The following is a 19,314-nucleotide window of genomic DNA, read 5'->3' as shown; positions in this document are numbered from 1 at the left end:
CGTGGCTAAGATATTCCTTGCCAATAGGTCAGGATTCATAGACCGTGCAACAAAGATAAGAAAGGGGTTCCTAGCATTAGACCACATCTCCAGCACATTTTGGGCGTACCTTGGAAGATCTTACTACATACAAATAGGACATCTATACCCCTGAGACACAGATTCCTAGGGGTAAATTTACCAAGAATCATGTCTTGCTGAGATTGCATTACTGTGCGAGATCTATTAAAGGCAAACACGAGTTCAAAAACACAATACCACACAGCAATAGATGCCAAAATACAGAAAAATAAGACAATCGACCATCAAACCAATAAGTACTTTCCATATACAGGAATACAACTCAGTGTTTTACTAAGAATAGTGTTTCAAAACACAATAGAACACAGGGCAGAATAGAACAAACACATAGAAGTGCATGGGAGCTGTGAATTCTGCTAAAGCACTGCACAGATCAGTGTGATCTGTGCAATGCTTTTGTGTTTTGCTAGTTAAATAAAAAGTTAAAAATTAGAAAACAATAGGTGTGGGGTCTCTTCCCAACGGCATAACCAGTCCTGGACATCTGATCCCGTTCTGGTGCTGGAAATTCTGGGAAAAATGGCATGGGGTTCCCCCATATCATCAGTAACCAGCACGGGCTGAACCAGTTGGGGGCTTACGCTAAAGCAGGGAGACACACAGTGTGAGGTTCCCATGCAATAATGTAATTCAGTCCCAAACTGGTCAGACCAAGGCTGGCAATCCCCAGAAAGTGGGGACCCCAAAATTAAAATGGGGTCCCCCCTTCCGAGGATCATCCATCATCCACATTGGCTCCAAATGTATTCTGCAGCAGAACAACGACCCCAAATATACAGCCAATGTTTTTAAGAACTATCTTCAGCGTAAAGAAAAACAAGGAGTCCTGGAAGTGATGATATGGCCCCCACAGAGCCCAGATCTCAACATAATCGAGTCTGTCTGGGATCACATGAAGAGACAGAAGGATTTGAGAAAGCCTATATCCACAGAAGATCTGTGGTTAGTTCTCCAAGATGTTTGGAACAACCTCCTGTTGAGTTCCTTCAAAAACTGTGTGCAAGTGTACCTAGAAGAATTGACGCTGTTTTATGGACAAAGGGTGGTCACACCAAATATTGATTTGATTTAGATTTCTCTTCTGTTCATTCACTTTGCATTTTGTTAACTGATAAAAATAAACTATTAACACTTTTATTTTTGAAAGCATTCTTACTTTGCAGCATTTTTTCCACAATTGCCTAAAACTTTTGCACAGTACTATATTATATATACACACATATACACACAACCAGGTATATTGTGAATAAAATAGGCCTATTTTCTATATTTTGTTATTCCCAATAAAAGCTTTCTCAACAAGTCCGTGGAGTGCCGCCTTGTTATTTGCTTTTGCAATACACCTGGTTGTTTAAAATAAACCTGGAACAAATTTCCGGCAGACATAATTTGAATGAGTAACCACAAAGAATTTATATAACAATAGACTATTTAATTTATGTGTGACTATGTTAAAGGCCAGATTTTTGTAATGTGTCACTTTATTGATTTTATGTTTACAAAACCAAAATAAAAATTGTCTCCAGTTCACCATTAAACAGAGATGGTGCAAAATACACAGATGCAGAGTACATAACAACAAGGGAGGTACATCCAACAGGAAATTTTATAGGAAGGTTTTGATACAAATGCTCCTCTACATTCAGTATTACAATTCATCTAAAAAAAGGAAATTAATAAAATAATGACTTAATAACGGACCAATCCATAGACAGGTGGAAACCTGACTAGAAGCTTAGGAATACATACTGTTAAATCAGCAACATTGATGTGATGAGTCAATTTCATTATGTTTGTTTCCCAAAATCAAATTGGTAAGGTAAGCAAACAGAAATGACAACCAAGAAGCTCTTGCCGCATGATTTTACTTGATATCAAAATAATCCAGTGAAATTAATAACAAAACAAATCAAAAACTTAGGTACAGTATGAGTGGCATTTCTTGTAAATAATTTATTCTGCCTTACTCCAAATGTGAATTGTGGAACCTTACAGAAAATAAAATAAAATAAAATCATAAAAAGAGCACAATTTGCTCAACTAATTCCAGCACCTACTTGGAATAAAAAAGCCGCCACAATTTCTGGTACTGTTAGGTATATCTTCCTGAGTTGATAAAACTAAGCATCAATATCCCAATGGCTGATAGGAACACAAGGAGCTGGTGATCATCTGCTACAGTGGACAGAAAAAAAACCCAGTCCAAAGCAGCCTGTCCTTCAGTTAACTTAGAAGATGTAAAACACTAAACAGGTCAGGGGGAGAGAGTATTGGTACAGAGAAGAGATGGTCTTGACAGGAAGCCAGGTAGAGACAAGTCAGCCCTGCTAAAAGGTTCCAGAGGACGGTCTTGTTTCCTCACGTCAGGCAATAAGGGCAGTTCTGGATGACGGAGGTCACAAATGATCTGATCACTGTTCACCGGAGGAGATTCTTGATGATTCCCTTGGTTGGCACAAGGTAGGGAGTGAAGTTCGCAAGTAAACTGACCTTTAGCACAGGAGCAGGAACTGTCCTGAGAGGAATTCTTCTTGGAGGCAGCTGTGCTCAATTAGAGAAAATCAACATGAGCAGATGTTATATAGCACTGAGAAAGGTAACACAGGAACAAGCTGTATTGGGTAGAGCTATGAACTTAAGAGAAACAGTAAAACTTTTCTAGGTCAATTGTAAGTGTTTGAGAGGTAATAATTACATACTGCTGAGTCATACAAGCATATAGGACATAAATAATGGTTCTCTTACTTTCAAGTGGCTCCTGCTTCCCAAGAAACTAGCATAGCCTCTAACACACACTCTTCTCAAAAAATATTAAAATCATGGGAGGTTAATTATAGTAAGATACACTGAGATAGACTATTCAGCAGTGACTGTGCAAAGATATACAATTTTTTGCAGTCTGTTTTTCTAAGTCGAAAAAGGAAGATTGCACTATTAAGTTGCATCCAGGTATTACTTTATTACACTTTCTCCTCATATGATACTAAAGATGTGGAAATTTAAAAAATCTAAAAATAGGATTTTTGGTACTACCGTTAAATCCCTTTCTATGAGTCCATGCTCCTACAATATTATCCCCGATTGGTTGTTGTACTAGATTTCCCCAAAGTAGGAATAGCAATTTCCTGATTAAAGTGAAAAGCAGACACCACCCTTGCATGTGTAATACTGCCCTATCTTCGTGTTTCACTAGAAATGGAGATTCGCAAGACAGTGCTCCCAATTCAGAAACTCTTCAATCTGATTAAATCACTATAAGAAAATATAGTTTCTAAGTCAAAAACCTGAACTCCACCATTTACAAGGGTTCAAATTGTGGGAACTGGAGAGCTAAAACAAGGTTAAGATCCTAAAGCTCTATGGGATGAACATATGGAGGCTAAATGTTTAAAACTCTGTTAAAATGTCTTAACCCCCTGGTTCAGAGCCAATCTTCTCTGAAAGCATATTTACAGAGCCAACACCTGCATCTTGAATGAAGAAAGGTGAAGTCCTAATTTTAGACCAAAAACACATGGGGCCAAAGAAAAAGAACATTAAGGAAAACTTGACTTTCCGCACCAACCTCTGTAGATTTTTCTAAACTGTTTGAGGATACCTGCTTCCTAAACCCTAATCAGGTGTAAATAACCTTAATCAGAGAAGCCATTTTTATTTATTTAGTACATCAGAGTAACAAACCCTTTTTGTCCAGTTCTGGGCAAAAAGATAACTGGAATTTCTTCCCTCCTGATTTTCTTGAGAGGGATCATCGGAATTGGTTAAAATATGTAAGCTCTCTGGAATCTCCATGGTACTAACATTCATCTAAGTGCCAAAGGGTCCCTGGATCTGCAACAAAACCTGGGAGTCTTGTTGTTGAATTGGAAAGTCATAATATCTACTTCTAACTGTCCCCACCTGTCCATCAAGTTGCTGAATACAGATCTGTCCTCATACACTGAGCGTCTTGACGCCATACAGCGCAAGAAAACAGACGTTTGGAGATGAGTAGCGTACCATATTTTTCTTGATTTTGTTTCTTAGTCAGTGGCATCGCTATAGGGGTGCGGGCTGAACCGGGTGTTACCCTCGGAGGGGGCGACACCAAAATGCCGGCTCCTCCTCAGTGACAGGGGCCAGGTGCTTCAGCGTGCCATTCTCTTGCAGCACTCGACTCCTGTCACAAAGGAGGAGCCAACAGTGCAGGAACTAGTCTCCGAGGCAGTAAAAATAGATTGGAGTAAAACCACTGGGGTCTCCTGATACAGGAATAATTACTCCTGAAGCTAGAGTAAAAGCTATTGACTACTCTGTTTCTTGGCAATCTTGGTGGTGATGGAATCGAGAAACGGAGGATATAAACTCTCTCCATGATACCAGTCATCCAGTGGTTTGAAGAGGACTTTCTCTACTGAACCCTGAATTATAGCAAAGTATCAACCACCACAGAGATATCTGGGTGTATGCCCTTCCCATCATGTGGTCTTATCCTGAAGGTTAGGTGCCTCACATTTTCCTGGCTCCTTCCAACCTGTCCTCGTCAATTTACCTCTTCACGAACCACCTCGGAACAAATAACCCTGTCTTTTAGCCTTATAAGATGGTGACAGGTTCCCCTTTCGAAAGGGAGGCCAAAAGGAACAAAACCTGGAATTCTTTGCAGAACTACTACCCGCAGATAAAACAAGAACTTTTCATATCTGTGGCCTCAGAAATTATTTTATCTAACTCACGACCAAATAAAGTCTTTCCTTCGAAAGGCAGGCTTTCAAAAAATTCTTTGTTTCTGAATTGACACATCAAGATTTCAGCCATAATACAAGCTATGCCACAACTGCTAACCATGAAATCTTTGAATTCAGTAAGGATGCATGCAATGCAGCCTCACCTAAATAATCAGCTCCTACCTTAATCTGGATCTGAAAATTAGATAGATCTGTTGAATACCTTCCACCAAAAGGTCAGACCACTTTTCTATGGCCTTGCAAACCCATGCTGAAGAAATGTTAGGCCTTAGTGCTGTTCTTGTGGCTACATAAAATAAGTTATGGTAGACTTACCTTTGTTAACTCTTTCTTCGAGGTCCATAGGGTCCACAGGGATACCATGGGGATAATGTGGTTGGAGTGATCCAGGCACCAAACAGTTAAGCTTTCGGCTCCCAGGATGCCCCAGTTCCTCCTCCACAACACCCCCGCCCCTGGCCACAGGCATTCGCTTTTGTAAACAAGCCCAAGGCAGGAGAAGGAAAAAGGAGAAGGAAGAACAATCATACACCAGAAACACTCATAGTAAAAGAGGGAATCTGTGACCGAAAGAAAAATTACCCAATGCAGCCTGGTGCGTCAGGGTGGGTGCCCTGTGGACACTATGGACCTCGAAGAAAATTTAACAAAAGGTAAGTCTACCATAACTCTAATTTCTTCTTCAGTGTCCATAGGGATCCACAGGGATACCATGGGGATGTAATAAAGCAGTTCCCCTAACGGTGGGGACGCTCCTGAGCAGAAAGGAGAACCTGCCGCCCACAGTAAGCATCCTGAGAAGCAATAGTGTCAAAGGTGTAGAACCTAAGGAAAGTGTGGACAGATCACGTGGCTGCCTTGCACAATTGTTCAGCAGAGGCACCACGACAGAACGCCCACAATGGGTAGAGTGTGCTGTCGCCGTGCTTGGGACAGGGAGATCAGCCTATGTGAAAGCCTGAGTGATAGTCATACGTAACCATCGAGCCAGAGTTTGTTTGTTAACTGGCCATCCTCGTTTGTGAAAACCATATAACACAAAAAGAACGTCTCATTTTCTAAGAGTCTGTACGATCCACATAGATACGGAGAGCGCAAACCACATCCAGGGAGGCCTCACCTACAAAAAGGTATGAAGACTGAAAGGCTGGAACCAGCTTCACATGAAAACGGGACACTACCTTTGGAAGGTAACCCGCCCGTGTACGGAGAACAGCTCTATCCTGGTGAAAAATCATAAAGGGGAAGCGACAAGAGAGCACTGCCAAATCAGAAAGACTACGTGCAGAAGAGATAGCGAGGAGAAAGTGTCTTCGCTGTCAACCATATGAAATCTACTGAGTCCAGAGGTTCAAATGGGGAAACTTGCAGCCCCTTGAGAACCAAGGACAAGTCCCACGGTGCCACAAAGGGTGGCTGAACTCTGAGAACACCCTGTAAAAAAGTTCTAACCTCCAGCAAAGAAGCAATCCTTCGGTGGAACCAAACTGACAACGCAGAAACCTGTACTCTTAGGGTGGCCAGGCGGAGCCTAAGGTCTAAGCCAGCCTGGAGAAAAGCAAGTACCCGGGAAACCCTAAAAACCTTAGGGTCATACTTTCTGTGGGAACACCACTGACTAAAAGAATGCCAAACTCTGTAATAAATGCAGGCAGAGGAAGGTTTTCGTGCCCTAAGCATCGTTTCAAACACAGAGCTGGAGAAACCTTTGGCTCTTAAGATTAGAAGACTCAAGAGCAACGCCGTCAAAGACAGACGGGGTAAGTCCGGATGCAGACAGGGACCCTGCGTTAACAGATCCGGCCACAGAGGAAGAGGAAACGGAGTGTCTATGGATAGATTACGTATGTTGGTGAACCAATGGAATCTGGGCCAAGCAGGAGCTACTAGTATCACTGTTACACCTTCCTGAGGACCCTTGGGAGAAGGGAAATCGGAGGAAAGAGATATGCCAGCTTGAAGTCCCATCTCACTGCCAGTGCGTCCATGAATACAGCTGAGAGGTCTCTGGTCCAGGACCCGTACCTGGGGACGTTGTGATTGTGACATGAGGCCATGAGGTCTACGTCTGGTAGGCCCCATTTGTTCGCCAGGAGTTGAAAAACCTCCGGGTGGAGAGTCCACTCTCCGGTGCATATGTCCTGATGACTTATGAAGTCCGCTTTCCAGTTGAGGACTCCCGGGATGAATATTGCAGAGATAGCCTGAAGATGACGTTCTAACCAGATCAGAACATTTATCACTTCCCTCATGGCTGCGTGACTTCGCGTGCCTCCTTGATGATTGGTAGGCTACTGTGATCACATTGTCGGACTGGATCTGGACCGGCCTGCCCTGGAGCAGGTCCTGTGCCATGATAAGTGCTTTGTACACTGCTTGAAGCTCTAGAATGTGTATGAGCAGATGACTTTCCTGATTTGTCCATCTTCCCTGAAAGGTGTGATGACCAGTCACCATCCCCCATCTGCGAAGACTGGTATCCGTGGTGAGGAGCACCCAATTTGGATTCCAGAATGGGTGACCTTTGTCCAGATGATCCTTTTGTAGCCACCACGAGAGAGAGTATCGAACCACCGGAGTGAGAAGGATTCTCAGGGACCGTATTAGATGATAAGATGATACTATCCAATCCAATGGGAAAGAATCAATTGCTGCAGAGGCCTGGAGGGGAACTGAGCATATTCCACCATGTCAAAGGTGGATACCACTGACCCAAAGACCTGCATCGCTGATAGAATGGATACCATTCGATTGCGTACTCTCAATGATAGGGCCACAATCTTGTCCTCTGGCAGAAACATTCTTTGTGCCTGAGAATCCAGAAGTGCCCCCAGATGTACCACCCACTGTATTGGAGACAAAGAAGATTTTTTTCCAATTGATTATCCAGCCGTGCGTCTATAAGCAGGCAATGGTCATTTTGAGATGGTGTTGTATAACAACCGGGGATTGTGCCAATATCAGAAGGTCGTCCAGGTATGGCAGTATTCTGATGCCTTGACGCCTGGGGTAGGCCATCATCACCACCATTATTTTGGTGAAGACCCGAGGGGCCGTTGATAGACCAAAGGGTAGTGCCTAAAATTGATAATGTTGTTGCAGAACAGCAAACCGTAGAAATTGTTGGTGGGATGGCATAATAGGCACATACAGGTAGAATTCCTGAATGTCCAGGGAAGCTATATCCCAGGTTCCATTGCCAAAATAATTGATCGGAGAGTCTCCATACAGAACTTAGGTACACGGATAAACTTGTTGAGGGTTTTTAGATTTAGAATAGGGCGATGAGACCCATTTGGTTTCTGAACCAAAAATAGATTGGAATAATAACCCTTTCCTTGTTGAACCACAGGAACCGGGATTATCACACCTGGCTGCAGTAGGGAGTAAATGGCCTCCTGTAGGACCAAGGCCTTGATAGGCTCCGATGGGAGAGATGTACAAAACAACTTCTGGGGAGAATGCCTCCAGAAAGTGAGAGCATACCCGAGAGACCACTTTTCGCACCCAGGCATCTGTTGTGGTTTGATGCCAGTAGTCCGCAAATTGAATAAGTCGGCCTTCCACCCTGGAGGCCCGCCCAATCAGGCAGAGGGTTTGTCGTCCAACTTAGAAGCTGGACGTCTGCAAGGACTAGACGGCCTGGAGGAAGACTGTCCTTTTGTTCGTCCCTGAGGACAAAAGCACCGAAAAGAAGACTGCCTAGACTTTAATGTAGCTGTTGATGGCAGACCTGCAGATTTTTAAGCTGCCAGAGTAGCCACTATCTTATCTAACTCTGCTCCAAAAAGTATATATCCAAAAAAAAGGTAAGGATTCCAGAGCCTTCTTTGACCCCGTATCTGCTTTCCAGGACTTTAACCAAAAGGGAGAGCAAACATCAATCCAGGAAGGATATATAGGGGGGGGCAAATATAGCGTGCTGAAACTGCTATGGGTATCCCATTAAAGGAGACAGCGTGGGAGTAGCCAAACGATTCACTAGCTGATTCATCACCTGAGACAAGGAGGACACCCAAGATGGCTCCTGTACATGTGGCTGGTAGACTGGACTGGTGAGGTGGTTCTTTATAACAGACAGCACACAAACCATCCTGTAAAGTCCTGAGGGGACAAATCCGCCAAACAGGAATTACATGAAACCAGCATGGGCCTCCACCTCCTGTTTCCCTTTACCTTTTGACATATCAATTATAAAGGTAACAATGCAATGTAATTTGACAACCTTCACAAATAACTAGTAAATGTGAAGTACAAAGGACAACCCCCACCCACCTGTAACAGGGATGAGGAGAAAAAACAAGTGATGGTTATAACTGACAGTCAGAAAATGGGATTTTGGTACCTACCGGTAAATCCTTTTCTCTGATTCCACAGGGGACACTGGAGGTGCTTACGCTGGGATATAGAGGAGTGGATAGCTGGAGCTGGCACTTTAAAATTTAGAAGTGTGAAGTTCCTCCCCCTCTATGCCCCACCAGCCCTCAGTTTAGAAAATGAAGACCGAGAGGAGGTGGAGAACAAGCGGAGTGAAAGGAGAGAAGAACACACAATAACTAAATCATACAACATACAGAACAAAACCGAACAAGGCAGGCATAGAGCGCAGAGGTGGGCGTCCTTTGTCCACTGTGGAATCAGAGAAAAGGATTTACCAGTAGGTACCAAAATCCCATTTTCTCTTTCATCCACTAGGGGACACTGGAGGTGCTTACGCTGGGGACGTCCCAAAGTTATCCCCACGGGCGGGAGTGCTCTGTGGCGCCTGCAGAACAAGGCGGCCAAAACGGGACGCCGAAGAAGCAAACGTATCAAATTTGTAAAACTTGACAAACGTGTGAACTGAAGACCAAGTGGCCGCACAACACAATTGTGACGTAGATGCTCCTCTACCGGCCGCCCATGACGCACCCACAGAACGTGTGGAATGAGCCGAAATTGACGAAGGAGGCCGACGGTTAGCACTAACATAAGCTTGATGAATAGTCAGCCGGATCCAAGTGCTAAAGTCTGCTTAGACGCTGGCCAACCTCTCCGAACCGCATCACAGAGGACAAAAAGCGACTCCGACTTATGAAGGGAAGCAGTCCTGTCAACATAGTTGCGGAGAGCCCTAACCACATCCAAGGTAGAAGAACCAGAGTCCTCCACCAACGCTGGTACCACAATAGGCTAATTGATATGGAAAGCCGACACGACCTTAGGAAGGAAGGCGGCTATCGTCCGGAGTTCCGCTCTATCCGCATGAAACACTAGGTAAGGAGGTTTATAGAAAAGAGCCCCCAATTCCGAAACCCTACGAGCCGAAGCGAGAGCCAGGAGGATTACCGTCTTCCAAGATAGGTACTTAAGATCAACCTCCTCCAAAGGTTCAAACATGGGCGACTGAAGGAACAGAAGAACTAGATTAAGATCTCAGGAATCAATTGGATGTACAAAAGGAGGTTGCACGTGCAAGACCCCTTGAAGAAACGTCTGCACCTCAGGAAAGAGGGCCAATTTCCTTTGAAAGAAAATTGAAAGGGCAGAAACCTGTACCTTTCAAGGTTCCCAGACGAAGGCCAGAATCCAGACCCGTCTGAAGGAAAAGCAGAAACCGGGATAAGTGAAAAGTCCTAGACAGAAGATCCCGACTGGAACACCATGAGATATAAGCACGCCAGATGCGATGATAATGCGCAGCCGAAACTGGCTTCCTGGCACGTAGCATGGTGGGAATAACCGCGTATGGGATACCTCTACGTCTTAGGATATCGGTTTCAAGAGCCACCCCGTTAAACGTAGTTGCGCTAAGTTGGGGTGTATGAAAGGGCCCTGCTGTAGAAGATCCGGGCGCAGAGGAAGGGGCCACGGATCGTCTGATAATAGGGACCGAAGGTCCGAGAACCAACTTCTCCGAGGCCAGTTCGGGGCCACGAGAATTACCGAGGCTGACTCCTGTTTTATTCTTTTTAGAAGACGAGGAAGAAGTGGAATCGGAGGGAAAAGGTAAACTAAGTCGTAGGTCCACGGACTTGTCAGAGCGTCTACTGCTTCCACCTGTGGATCTCGAGTTCTTGACACATATACTGGAAGCTGACGATTCAATCGTGACGCCATGAGATCCACCTGAGGACATCCCCATCGACATATCAGCGCGTTGAACACGTCTGGATGAAGCTTCCATTCCCCGGGATGGACATCCTGTCGACTTAGGTAATCTGCTTCCCAGTTGTCCACACCCGGAATGAATACCGCTGACAGGATTATTGACTGATACTCAGCCCATCAGAGGATCCGAGTTACCTCTCGCATAGCCATGCGACTCCGAGTCCCTCCTTGGCGGTTGATGTAAGCGACAGCCTTTGCGTTGTCGAACTGAACTCTTACCAGACGAGCCTTTAGCAACTCTGTTGCCTCTATCAGAGCATTGTAAATCGCTCTGAGTTCCAACACATTTATGGGCCACTTCTGTTCTAGAGGGGGACCATCGACCTTGAAAGTGATAATCGAGGACCACTGCGCCCCATCCTCGAAGGCTGGCATCCGTGGTTATGATGATCCAGTCCCACATTCCGAACCGTTTTCCCGCTAACAGATTTCTGGATTGTGTCCACCAAAGAAGGGCTACTCTGTTAACCGGGCTCAGACGGATCTGTCGATGTAGGAACAGATGAGACCCTGACCCCTGTGCTAACAGGTCCAACTGAAACACCCTGGAGTGGAACCGGCCGAACTGTAGTGCCTTGAAAGCAGCTACCATTTTCCCCAAGAGACGCAGACAAAGAACCATTGACACAGTCTTTGTTTTGAGGACCAGCTGAACTAACACTCGGATATCCTTGGCCTTGTCTGTTGGAAGAAAAATCCTGAGATTTCGTATCCAATATCATGCCCAGAAATAAAAGTTTCTGGGACGGATTGAGATTCGACTTCTTGAAGTTGATTATCCAACCATGTTGGATTAGAATGTGATATGTCAGTAAGGCATGATCTGATAGAAGAGGCACCGATGGAGCCTTGAGTAACAGATCGTCCAAATAAGGTATTATGTTCACTCTTGATGACCGAAGGAGAGCGATCATGACTGACATGAGTTTGGTGAAGATGCGGGGAGCCGAGGATAACCCGAACGGCAATGCCCGAAATTGATAATGATCCTTCAAAATGGCGAAACGCAGAAAAGCCTGGTGTGGTTCCCAAATGGGAACATGGAGATATGCGTCCTTGATATCCAGGGATAATAGGAACTCCCCTGGTTCCAAGCTCGCTATTACTGACCTTAGAGACTCCATCTTGAAACGATACATCTTCAGATACCGGTTCAAAGACTTTAGGTTTAAGATGGGCCTGACCGAGCCATCTGGCTTGGGTACTACAAACAGGTTTGAGTAAAACCCCATACCTCATTGAAGTTCCGGAACTGGAACTATCACAGAAGATACTACTAGAGACTACTAGAGACTGGATAGCCTCCTGTAGAACCTTGGCTCTTTCTGCCTGTATTGGCAGACTTGTAGTGAAGAACCGATGTGGAGGGGAGGTCTCGAAATCTATTCGGTACCCCAGGGTAATTAGTCTTCGGATCCATGGTTCTGTAGAAGTCTGGTTCCAAACTTGTTGAAATCTTTGCAGGCGGCCTTCCACTGCAGATGGTCCCAGATAGGACGGAAGACAGTCATGCAACTTGTTTCTCAGCTGGTTTAGGCTCTAGTCTACGAGCAACCGTGTGTGGACGACCTCTACCTCCTCTTGTTTGCGAGGGCACACCTCTGGTCCTACCACGAAAGGAATGTGGCGTCCGAAAGGAATTAAACGAAGGTCCAGAGTAAATTCTTCTGGGAGCCGGTGCAGCTGACGGGAGGAAGGAAGACTTACCCCCTGTGGCTTGGGATATCCATCTGTCTAATTTCGGGCCGAAGCGCATGTCGCCAGTGAATGGTAGACCTTCCACCGCACGCTTGGATTCTGCGTCAGCTTGCCAAGCGCGTAGCCAGAGGGCTCTGCGGGCTGAAATCGCCGAAGCAGATATGCAAGCACTAATCTGACTGAGATCCTTTGAAGCTTCTCCCATGTAAACTGCAGATTCACGGATGTGTTCTGCTAGTAGACGTAACTCTGCTCTGGAATTACCCAAGTCCAATCCTATAATTAATTTATCGGCCCAGGAAACCACCGCCTTGTTAACAGAAGCGGTAACAAGTGTGGGTCTGAGTTGAGCACCCGCTGCTGTATAAATAGATCTTAGCGTTGTCTCCAACTTACGATCCGACGGATCTTTTAGAACTGTAGCTCCCGGTACTGGGAGTGCTGTTTTCTTTGAGAGACGGGAGACAGACGCATCTACTGGAGGAGGGGTTTCCCACTTCTCCATCATAGATGAAGGAAAAGGGTAACTAGATGAAAACCGGCGCAGAATCTGGAACCTCTTATCCGGCTGTTTCCAAGCTACCGAGAGCTGTTGCTGAAGCTGCTGTGAGAACGGAAAAACTGCAGAGCTCTTCGGCTGTCCGTTAAATAATTCAAACTCCTGTGATGGAGGAATTATATCCTCAGGTAAATTCAGGGTCATTCTGACCGCCAAAATTAAAGATTCCACCCCGGGAGAGGCGGACTCTAACTCCTGAGTGGTGTCGCCTGTAACGCAACCTCCAATTCCCCTTCTTCGGTATCCTCCATAGTAAGGAATTCTTCCTCCAACTCCTCTGACTGGAGAACAGTCGTCAGAGTACGCTTCGGTCTCTGGTAGGAAGTGTAGGGTGCGGATGTCGCTGTGCCCATAACCTGTACCAAGGTGTCTAGAGACTTAGTTAGCCCCGCCACCCAGGGAGGTTGAGACTTACGTGCCTCAGCTAACTCTGACGTTAAGTCTGACATAACTCCTAACATGTCAGCGGCCCATGGCGGAGCAACTGAGTCAGGAATAGCCATCGGTGGATCAATTGTTATACAAGCATCACATAACGTGGACCCAGTGGCATGCGGCTTAGATAGTTTGTGGTTACAATTAGAACAGACAAACATCTTTTGAGCCGCTTTTGTTTTGTTTGACATGGATAAACAACAGTCACCCAGACACAATAGACACAGCAGAGATTTGAAATAAAACAGAAGGCTGGTTGGGACACAGAGGAAGAGATACCCCCTCCCACAGATAAGATTCCCTGCACTGACACCCCAGTGTTACTCACAGCTGTGCCAGGGATGTAGACAGGAGAATCAGCCTTCAGCATGTGCCTGCACACTACCTGTAGTGGAGATATGCAGGCAAACAACAGGTTAAACGCAGCACCCACGCTACTCTAACAGCCACTGCCGCGTTAATTAGACCAGGGAGCCCAAGCTATTAGGCTCCGCCCCCTTTCTCCTCAAGTCCGAGGGACTGTAAAATGGCCACCACGCTGTTATCACCTCCCCCCCTGTGCTAGCCCCGCTGAGAAGGAGCCGCTAGTCGCGCTCATCAGCGGGGAGAGGGGAGAAGCATATCATTGAGCAGTGCTTCTAGCGCTCTCTAAAACCAGCGCTGGCAGCAGGGCAGGAGTCGGGGAAAGTGCATGTGATCATACTCACTGCGCTCCCCTCTGGACGGCTCCTCTGTATTAACAGCACTCTCCTCACAGCTTCTTCCTGGAGGCAGTCTGTGCTGTGTGTGTGTGTGGCATTTTAGGAGCTGTCAGTAGCTTTAGGTTTAAGCACTGCACACTCCTTCCATATTAACCCAGGAGGTTAACAGGTCGCCAGGTACCCGGACCCCACCTTTAGAGAGGTGGCGAAGGGTACCTCAAAAACAATGTAAAAGATAAATAATAAAACAAAAATAAATAAATATGTTAAATAAAAGAAATAAAATAAGTGACTTGCTGGAGCACAGCAGGTTGTGACCAGCTCCGTAGGCACAATTTTCTATACTGAGGGCTGGTGGGGCATAGAGGGGGAGGAGCTTCACACTTCTAAATTTTAAAGTGCCAGCTCCAGCTATCCACGCCTCTATACCCCAGCGTAAGCACCTCCAGTGTCCCCTAGTGGATGAAAGAGAAATAAAAGGCAGTATCAACACAGCAGCTGCAAAAAAGTCACATACAATGCATATGTAATTCAGTTGCAATGAACCTTGAATCAACTCAACTCTTGGTAGGATATAGAGCATATATACCTGACCCAGGGGAAAGGTATACAGGGAGACTGATCCAAAACCTCCTGAGACCAAATCGCTTCAGCAGAGCACAGATAGTGGGCTGTGAGTGTCTCATATGCATGAGGAGGGTAGGAGGAGCGACCCAGATGCGGGAAAATCTTTGAGGGATCTGGAGCTGCCGGGGGAGAGCCTACCTCCTGCGTCAACTGGCCGGGTACGCTGGCCTCATGGCAGCAAAAGAATCTATTGCCGATCCCCGGCGTCAGACGATAAGGCCCCGGTGGTCTAGAGAGGGAGCGGCTTCCATTGTGTCTCCAGCACCAGGAACCGAGGAATCTCCTTACCGGACATCTGTGTGTGTCCGGTTGCAGTCCAGACATCGGCGTCGCCGCTAGCAAGGTCTGCCGTGACCCGCCGAAATCACCAGAGACGTTACTGGTGTTGCGGCCCAGCGGAGGTAGACGGAATCGCAGTGCAGGCATTTTATTACCCTCAGCACTGCTAACTCTATGACATAAATAAAATTACAGCTTGGGACTGTCTGAGCAGTCCCTCTGTTAAAAAGGTGCGTCTGAATCCTGCCGCACTAAACGAACAACTGAATGCCTGTGGCCAGGGGCGGGGTATATGTGGAGGAGGACCTGGGGCATCCTGGGAGCTGAAAGCTTAACTGTTTGGTGCCTGGATCACTACAACAACATTATCCCCATGGTATCCCTGTGGATCCCTATGGACCCTGAAGATGACATTGATTTTAGTATACTCTCACACTTTAGGTTTGAGCCCCCCTTTAAGCAGGCATCTTCTGGAATGAGAAGGTGACTGCTGTCTGCTAGCAATCTCACCATGTAGTAACGGAACCATGGAAGGAGACCTACAATGGATTTAAAATTTCCTATAAGATAAAGGACATAACTTCTAGTTCTGAATATATCTCCCAAAGGAATATCCTAGTTCTCCACATCTGTAAAATCCAACACTTACCAAACTGTTGTAACTAGGTCATCTACACCCTGGACAATCACATCCTCATCTACTAAGAAACTAGGTCTTCACAATCTGATTCCTCTTTATGTTTGTCTTTATCAGAGGAAATAACAGTCAGAAAACCCTGATAAATGAGCCTAGCTCACAAGCTGCCACAGCTGAAGTAGTCAATAACTTCTGTAATGCAGATGACATTCTCTCTAAGCCTAATGCTGTGCGTTGCATCATCAGGTGGTTGAAGAGGGAGGAGCTTTAAACCTGAGAAATTTAGCCAGTTAAGCTCCTATACCCTCAATACACCACATAGTCAGCAGTGGCCCCCAATATGGATAACAGAGTAAAGTGAGATGTAATTTTCTATACACGTTTAGCTTATTAGCACACACAGTATATTTTAAAAGACACAATGAAAACAAATTGCAATCATTTTTACACTTGCTCTTCACCATGATGAGAGCTAGGCCTATATCAATCTGTATAAACACCTTCCTCATCCAATACAGGAGCTCAGATAAACAAGTACAAACAGAGACACAGGTGATGTCAAATATAAATGAATGGGCAATGAGGTAGTGGTTTTTCTAAGCAACTTCCAGGCAATAAAAATACACTGGAATTAGTCTTACCAGCAGCTCCTTTGCCAAATACAGATTCACGTAATCCAAATGGACACTCCAAGTTTGACACATCACACTCATACTCTCTAGCAGAGGAGAGAAAACAAATTCCACTTTAGTGTGTGCACCTGCTTTACTTTTGGTTACAAAATGGTTTTATGTATTATCAGTGTGCGCAAACATGGTTAGTATATATAATAATAGATTAATAAAACACTATGTGGTGCAAGGTATAAGTGAGCTCTATCCTTTTATTAATGAGGAATCCTTGTTATCTCCACAGTATAATCATCAGAACATGTAAGCACTCACACAGACGATGCATTCATCAGCTGTTTCCTCCTGCCCAAGCGACTCTGTGTGAAATGCTCATAGCGCTCTGACTTCTTCCAGGCGTAGTAGTACTGTACGCACTCACCTACTGACCGCGTGCGGACCTTTGGATAAGACAGCGGGGGGGGCATTAATGAAAAGAGGTGAACAAATAACTACCAAACAAATGCTATAACTCATTGCAGTCAATCAGATTCTGTCATTATTCTAGTACACTATATATAAAACAAGGAAAGGTCTGATTTATTGATATGGCTTCTCCACCTAGTCTTTATATACGTCCCCAATGAGTTATGCATGTGCAAATTACCACAGACTATCATAGGACCCTTTGCAATTGAAAAAGAAGAACTGTACCACTAAGCTATAAATACACCCACTTCATGAGACAGCTAAAAAATAAAAATGGTGCTTAATTATATCCCAAAATACTATATAAATAAAGAATGCACGTGAAGATAGAACAGCTGGACTGTCCCCAGTGGTCCACCAAACATACCTTGTTAGCTTGGATAAGGTGGAAGTTTTTCCCATATACACGAAACCCTTGCTCAAAACTTCTACATTCGTCCTCGCTCCAAGCACAGAGGTGATCTACGGAGGACATAACACAAAAAACAGATTTAACAAGAAAATGCAGTCATAATGTAACTGGTCCATTATATGGTCATTGAGGCAACCATTATTTTGGATCGAATAAATTACATGATGTAGTACATACATCAGATATGTGACAACAGCTGACTGATTTGGATTTATCATGACAGATTCATCTATTCTGTTACCCATCCCTTACCTTGCACAACCTTGACGTTAAAGCATAGCCTTCGCAGAGCCTCCTCTGTGTGAAATCTACATTTTACCAACTCGTAGAGAGCCTAATAAGAAGGAAAGTAGTCAATCAGGTATTTGTGTATGTTAGAAGCCGATATATGCTAAGCAGAACATGGGGATGAAGGAAGCCAATGGGTTGCAATTTTATAGTGCCAAATAGAAAACACAATCAGAAAAGTAAAGAACAGCAAGGGAAGGATCAAGCCAAACAAAAATAGCCATTCACTCTGTCACCTGTTCATTATCCCTCACAAGTCCATCTTCTTGGCTATACTCTTCCCCAGATCTTTGCTGATATTCTGCTGCTTGACTCAGATAGTTCTCTACTTCTCTCTCTGGAAGAACATTGGGATCCCAAAGCAGTTGGTCTTTCTCCTGAGAATCTAAAACCATACAGATAGTGACAATACGGAGCGACATGACAAGACATCTCCAGCTATCTCTATTGAGGGTTACAATAGTACATTGTCTTTGAACAAATAATCAACATGTTGTATGTGATAAAGATTGCTGTGACGTACATTAGCTACACATAAACACACTGATATGAATGATAATATGGAGAAGGGAAACAACAAAATGTATGCTTCTATCCACCAAAACACAGTTACCAATGATGTAGTACCACAATTAACCTTCAAATAATCAAGCCCACACAAAACTTTGCCCAACTAAAAGTGGTGTAAATAAATTTAGCTGTAAAATTCAAACCAAACTGTGTGACAGGAAAATAGATGGTGTTGCATTTATATTGGGTGCTTATTTAAAATAAACTGATTCACAATTAGTACGATGATATAATTGGCAGTTCATACGTACTGTGCATAATAAAAATAATAATTAAGGCTTAATTGAAACTGACAGCAGGAGATGCCACTTGGCACTTCTTGGTAGTTTATTTAATCCAGTCTGAGTAAAGAATATTTTTGTGTAGGCTTCATAAAGGTCTAATGTTAGATCAAGATGTTGGCACTTACATTTTGTAAAAATAAAAAGATTAGTTCTTTCAGAAGTAGACAATGTCTATATTCTTTACATTTAGAGCTTTGTTTGAAAGCAGTTAGAGTACCAAATACGATTACAGTGAACCTCTTATGGGAGGAATTCAATTAGAAGTGGGACTTACAGCACGGTTTAAGCTCCCAGGTTACGTGTCCAGAGCTAATAATTATCCCCTATTGTAAGCCATAGCTAGAACTAGTCAACGAAGATTAATGTTTGCACCTCAGCAGGGTGTGAGCAGAAATGCGCCATCATGGCTAGTTGCAGGCAGTAATTGAATAGCTTCAGGCACTCAACCGAGCTAAAACCCTGCGGTAAGCCCAGTGACTTATGGAATTCCCCCTATGTATGCACAGGAAAACAAATGTTTCCTTGTTGCTATGTGATGGAATGCGGATGACCTTTTAAAATTCTTATACTGAAATTGCAACTGAATTAACCGGGATCTAGACAAAATGTCGACAATTACAATGTCAAAAGTTATGATGTCGACACTGTTAAACTGTTTACATTGAACATTATTATCATCATCCTTTATTTATATGGCGCCACAAGTGTTCCGCAGCACCTTACACAGTACATAGACAAATAAGTGAACAAGCAACAAGTGACTTACAGT

General features: G+C 44.5%; 1 protein-coding gene across 3 annotated transcripts in view; it reads right to left on the bottom strand.

The window, feature by feature from the left end:
* Positions 1-2,276: 2,276 nt before the first annotated feature.
* The window catches only part of MIER2 (MIER family member 2), a 29,270-nt gene continuing 12,232 nt past the window's right edge, over positions 2,277-19,314 (bottom strand). For all 3 annotated transcript variants that reach the window (XM_088478440.1, XM_088478438.1, XM_088478439.1), the window contains exons 7-12: positions 17,928-18,076; positions 17,656-17,737; positions 17,359-17,453; positions 16,839-16,963; positions 16,536-16,612; positions 2,277-2,622 (exon numbers count right to left, since the gene is read on the bottom strand). In XM_088478440.1, coding sequence (XP_088334566.1) covers positions 2,336-2,622; positions 16,536-16,612; positions 16,839-16,963; positions 17,359-17,453; positions 17,656-17,737; positions 17,928-18,076 — 815 coding nt within the window. In that variant the 3' untranslated portion in view covers positions 2,277-2,335. The remainder of the gene's footprint in view (positions 2,623-16,535; positions 16,613-16,838; positions 16,964-17,358; positions 17,454-17,655; positions 17,738-17,927; positions 18,077-19,314) is intronic.

The sequence above is a fragment of the Taudactylus pleione genome, unplaced genomic scaffold (genome assembly GCF_031769625.1).
Source record: "Taudactylus pleione unplaced genomic scaffold, aTauple2 ptg000214l, whole genome shotgun sequence".
Classification (NCBI taxonomy): domain Eukaryota; kingdom Metazoa; phylum Chordata; class Amphibia; order Anura; family Myobatrachidae; genus Taudactylus; species Taudactylus pleione.
This window is presented reverse-complemented; position numbering and strand designations above follow the sequence as displayed.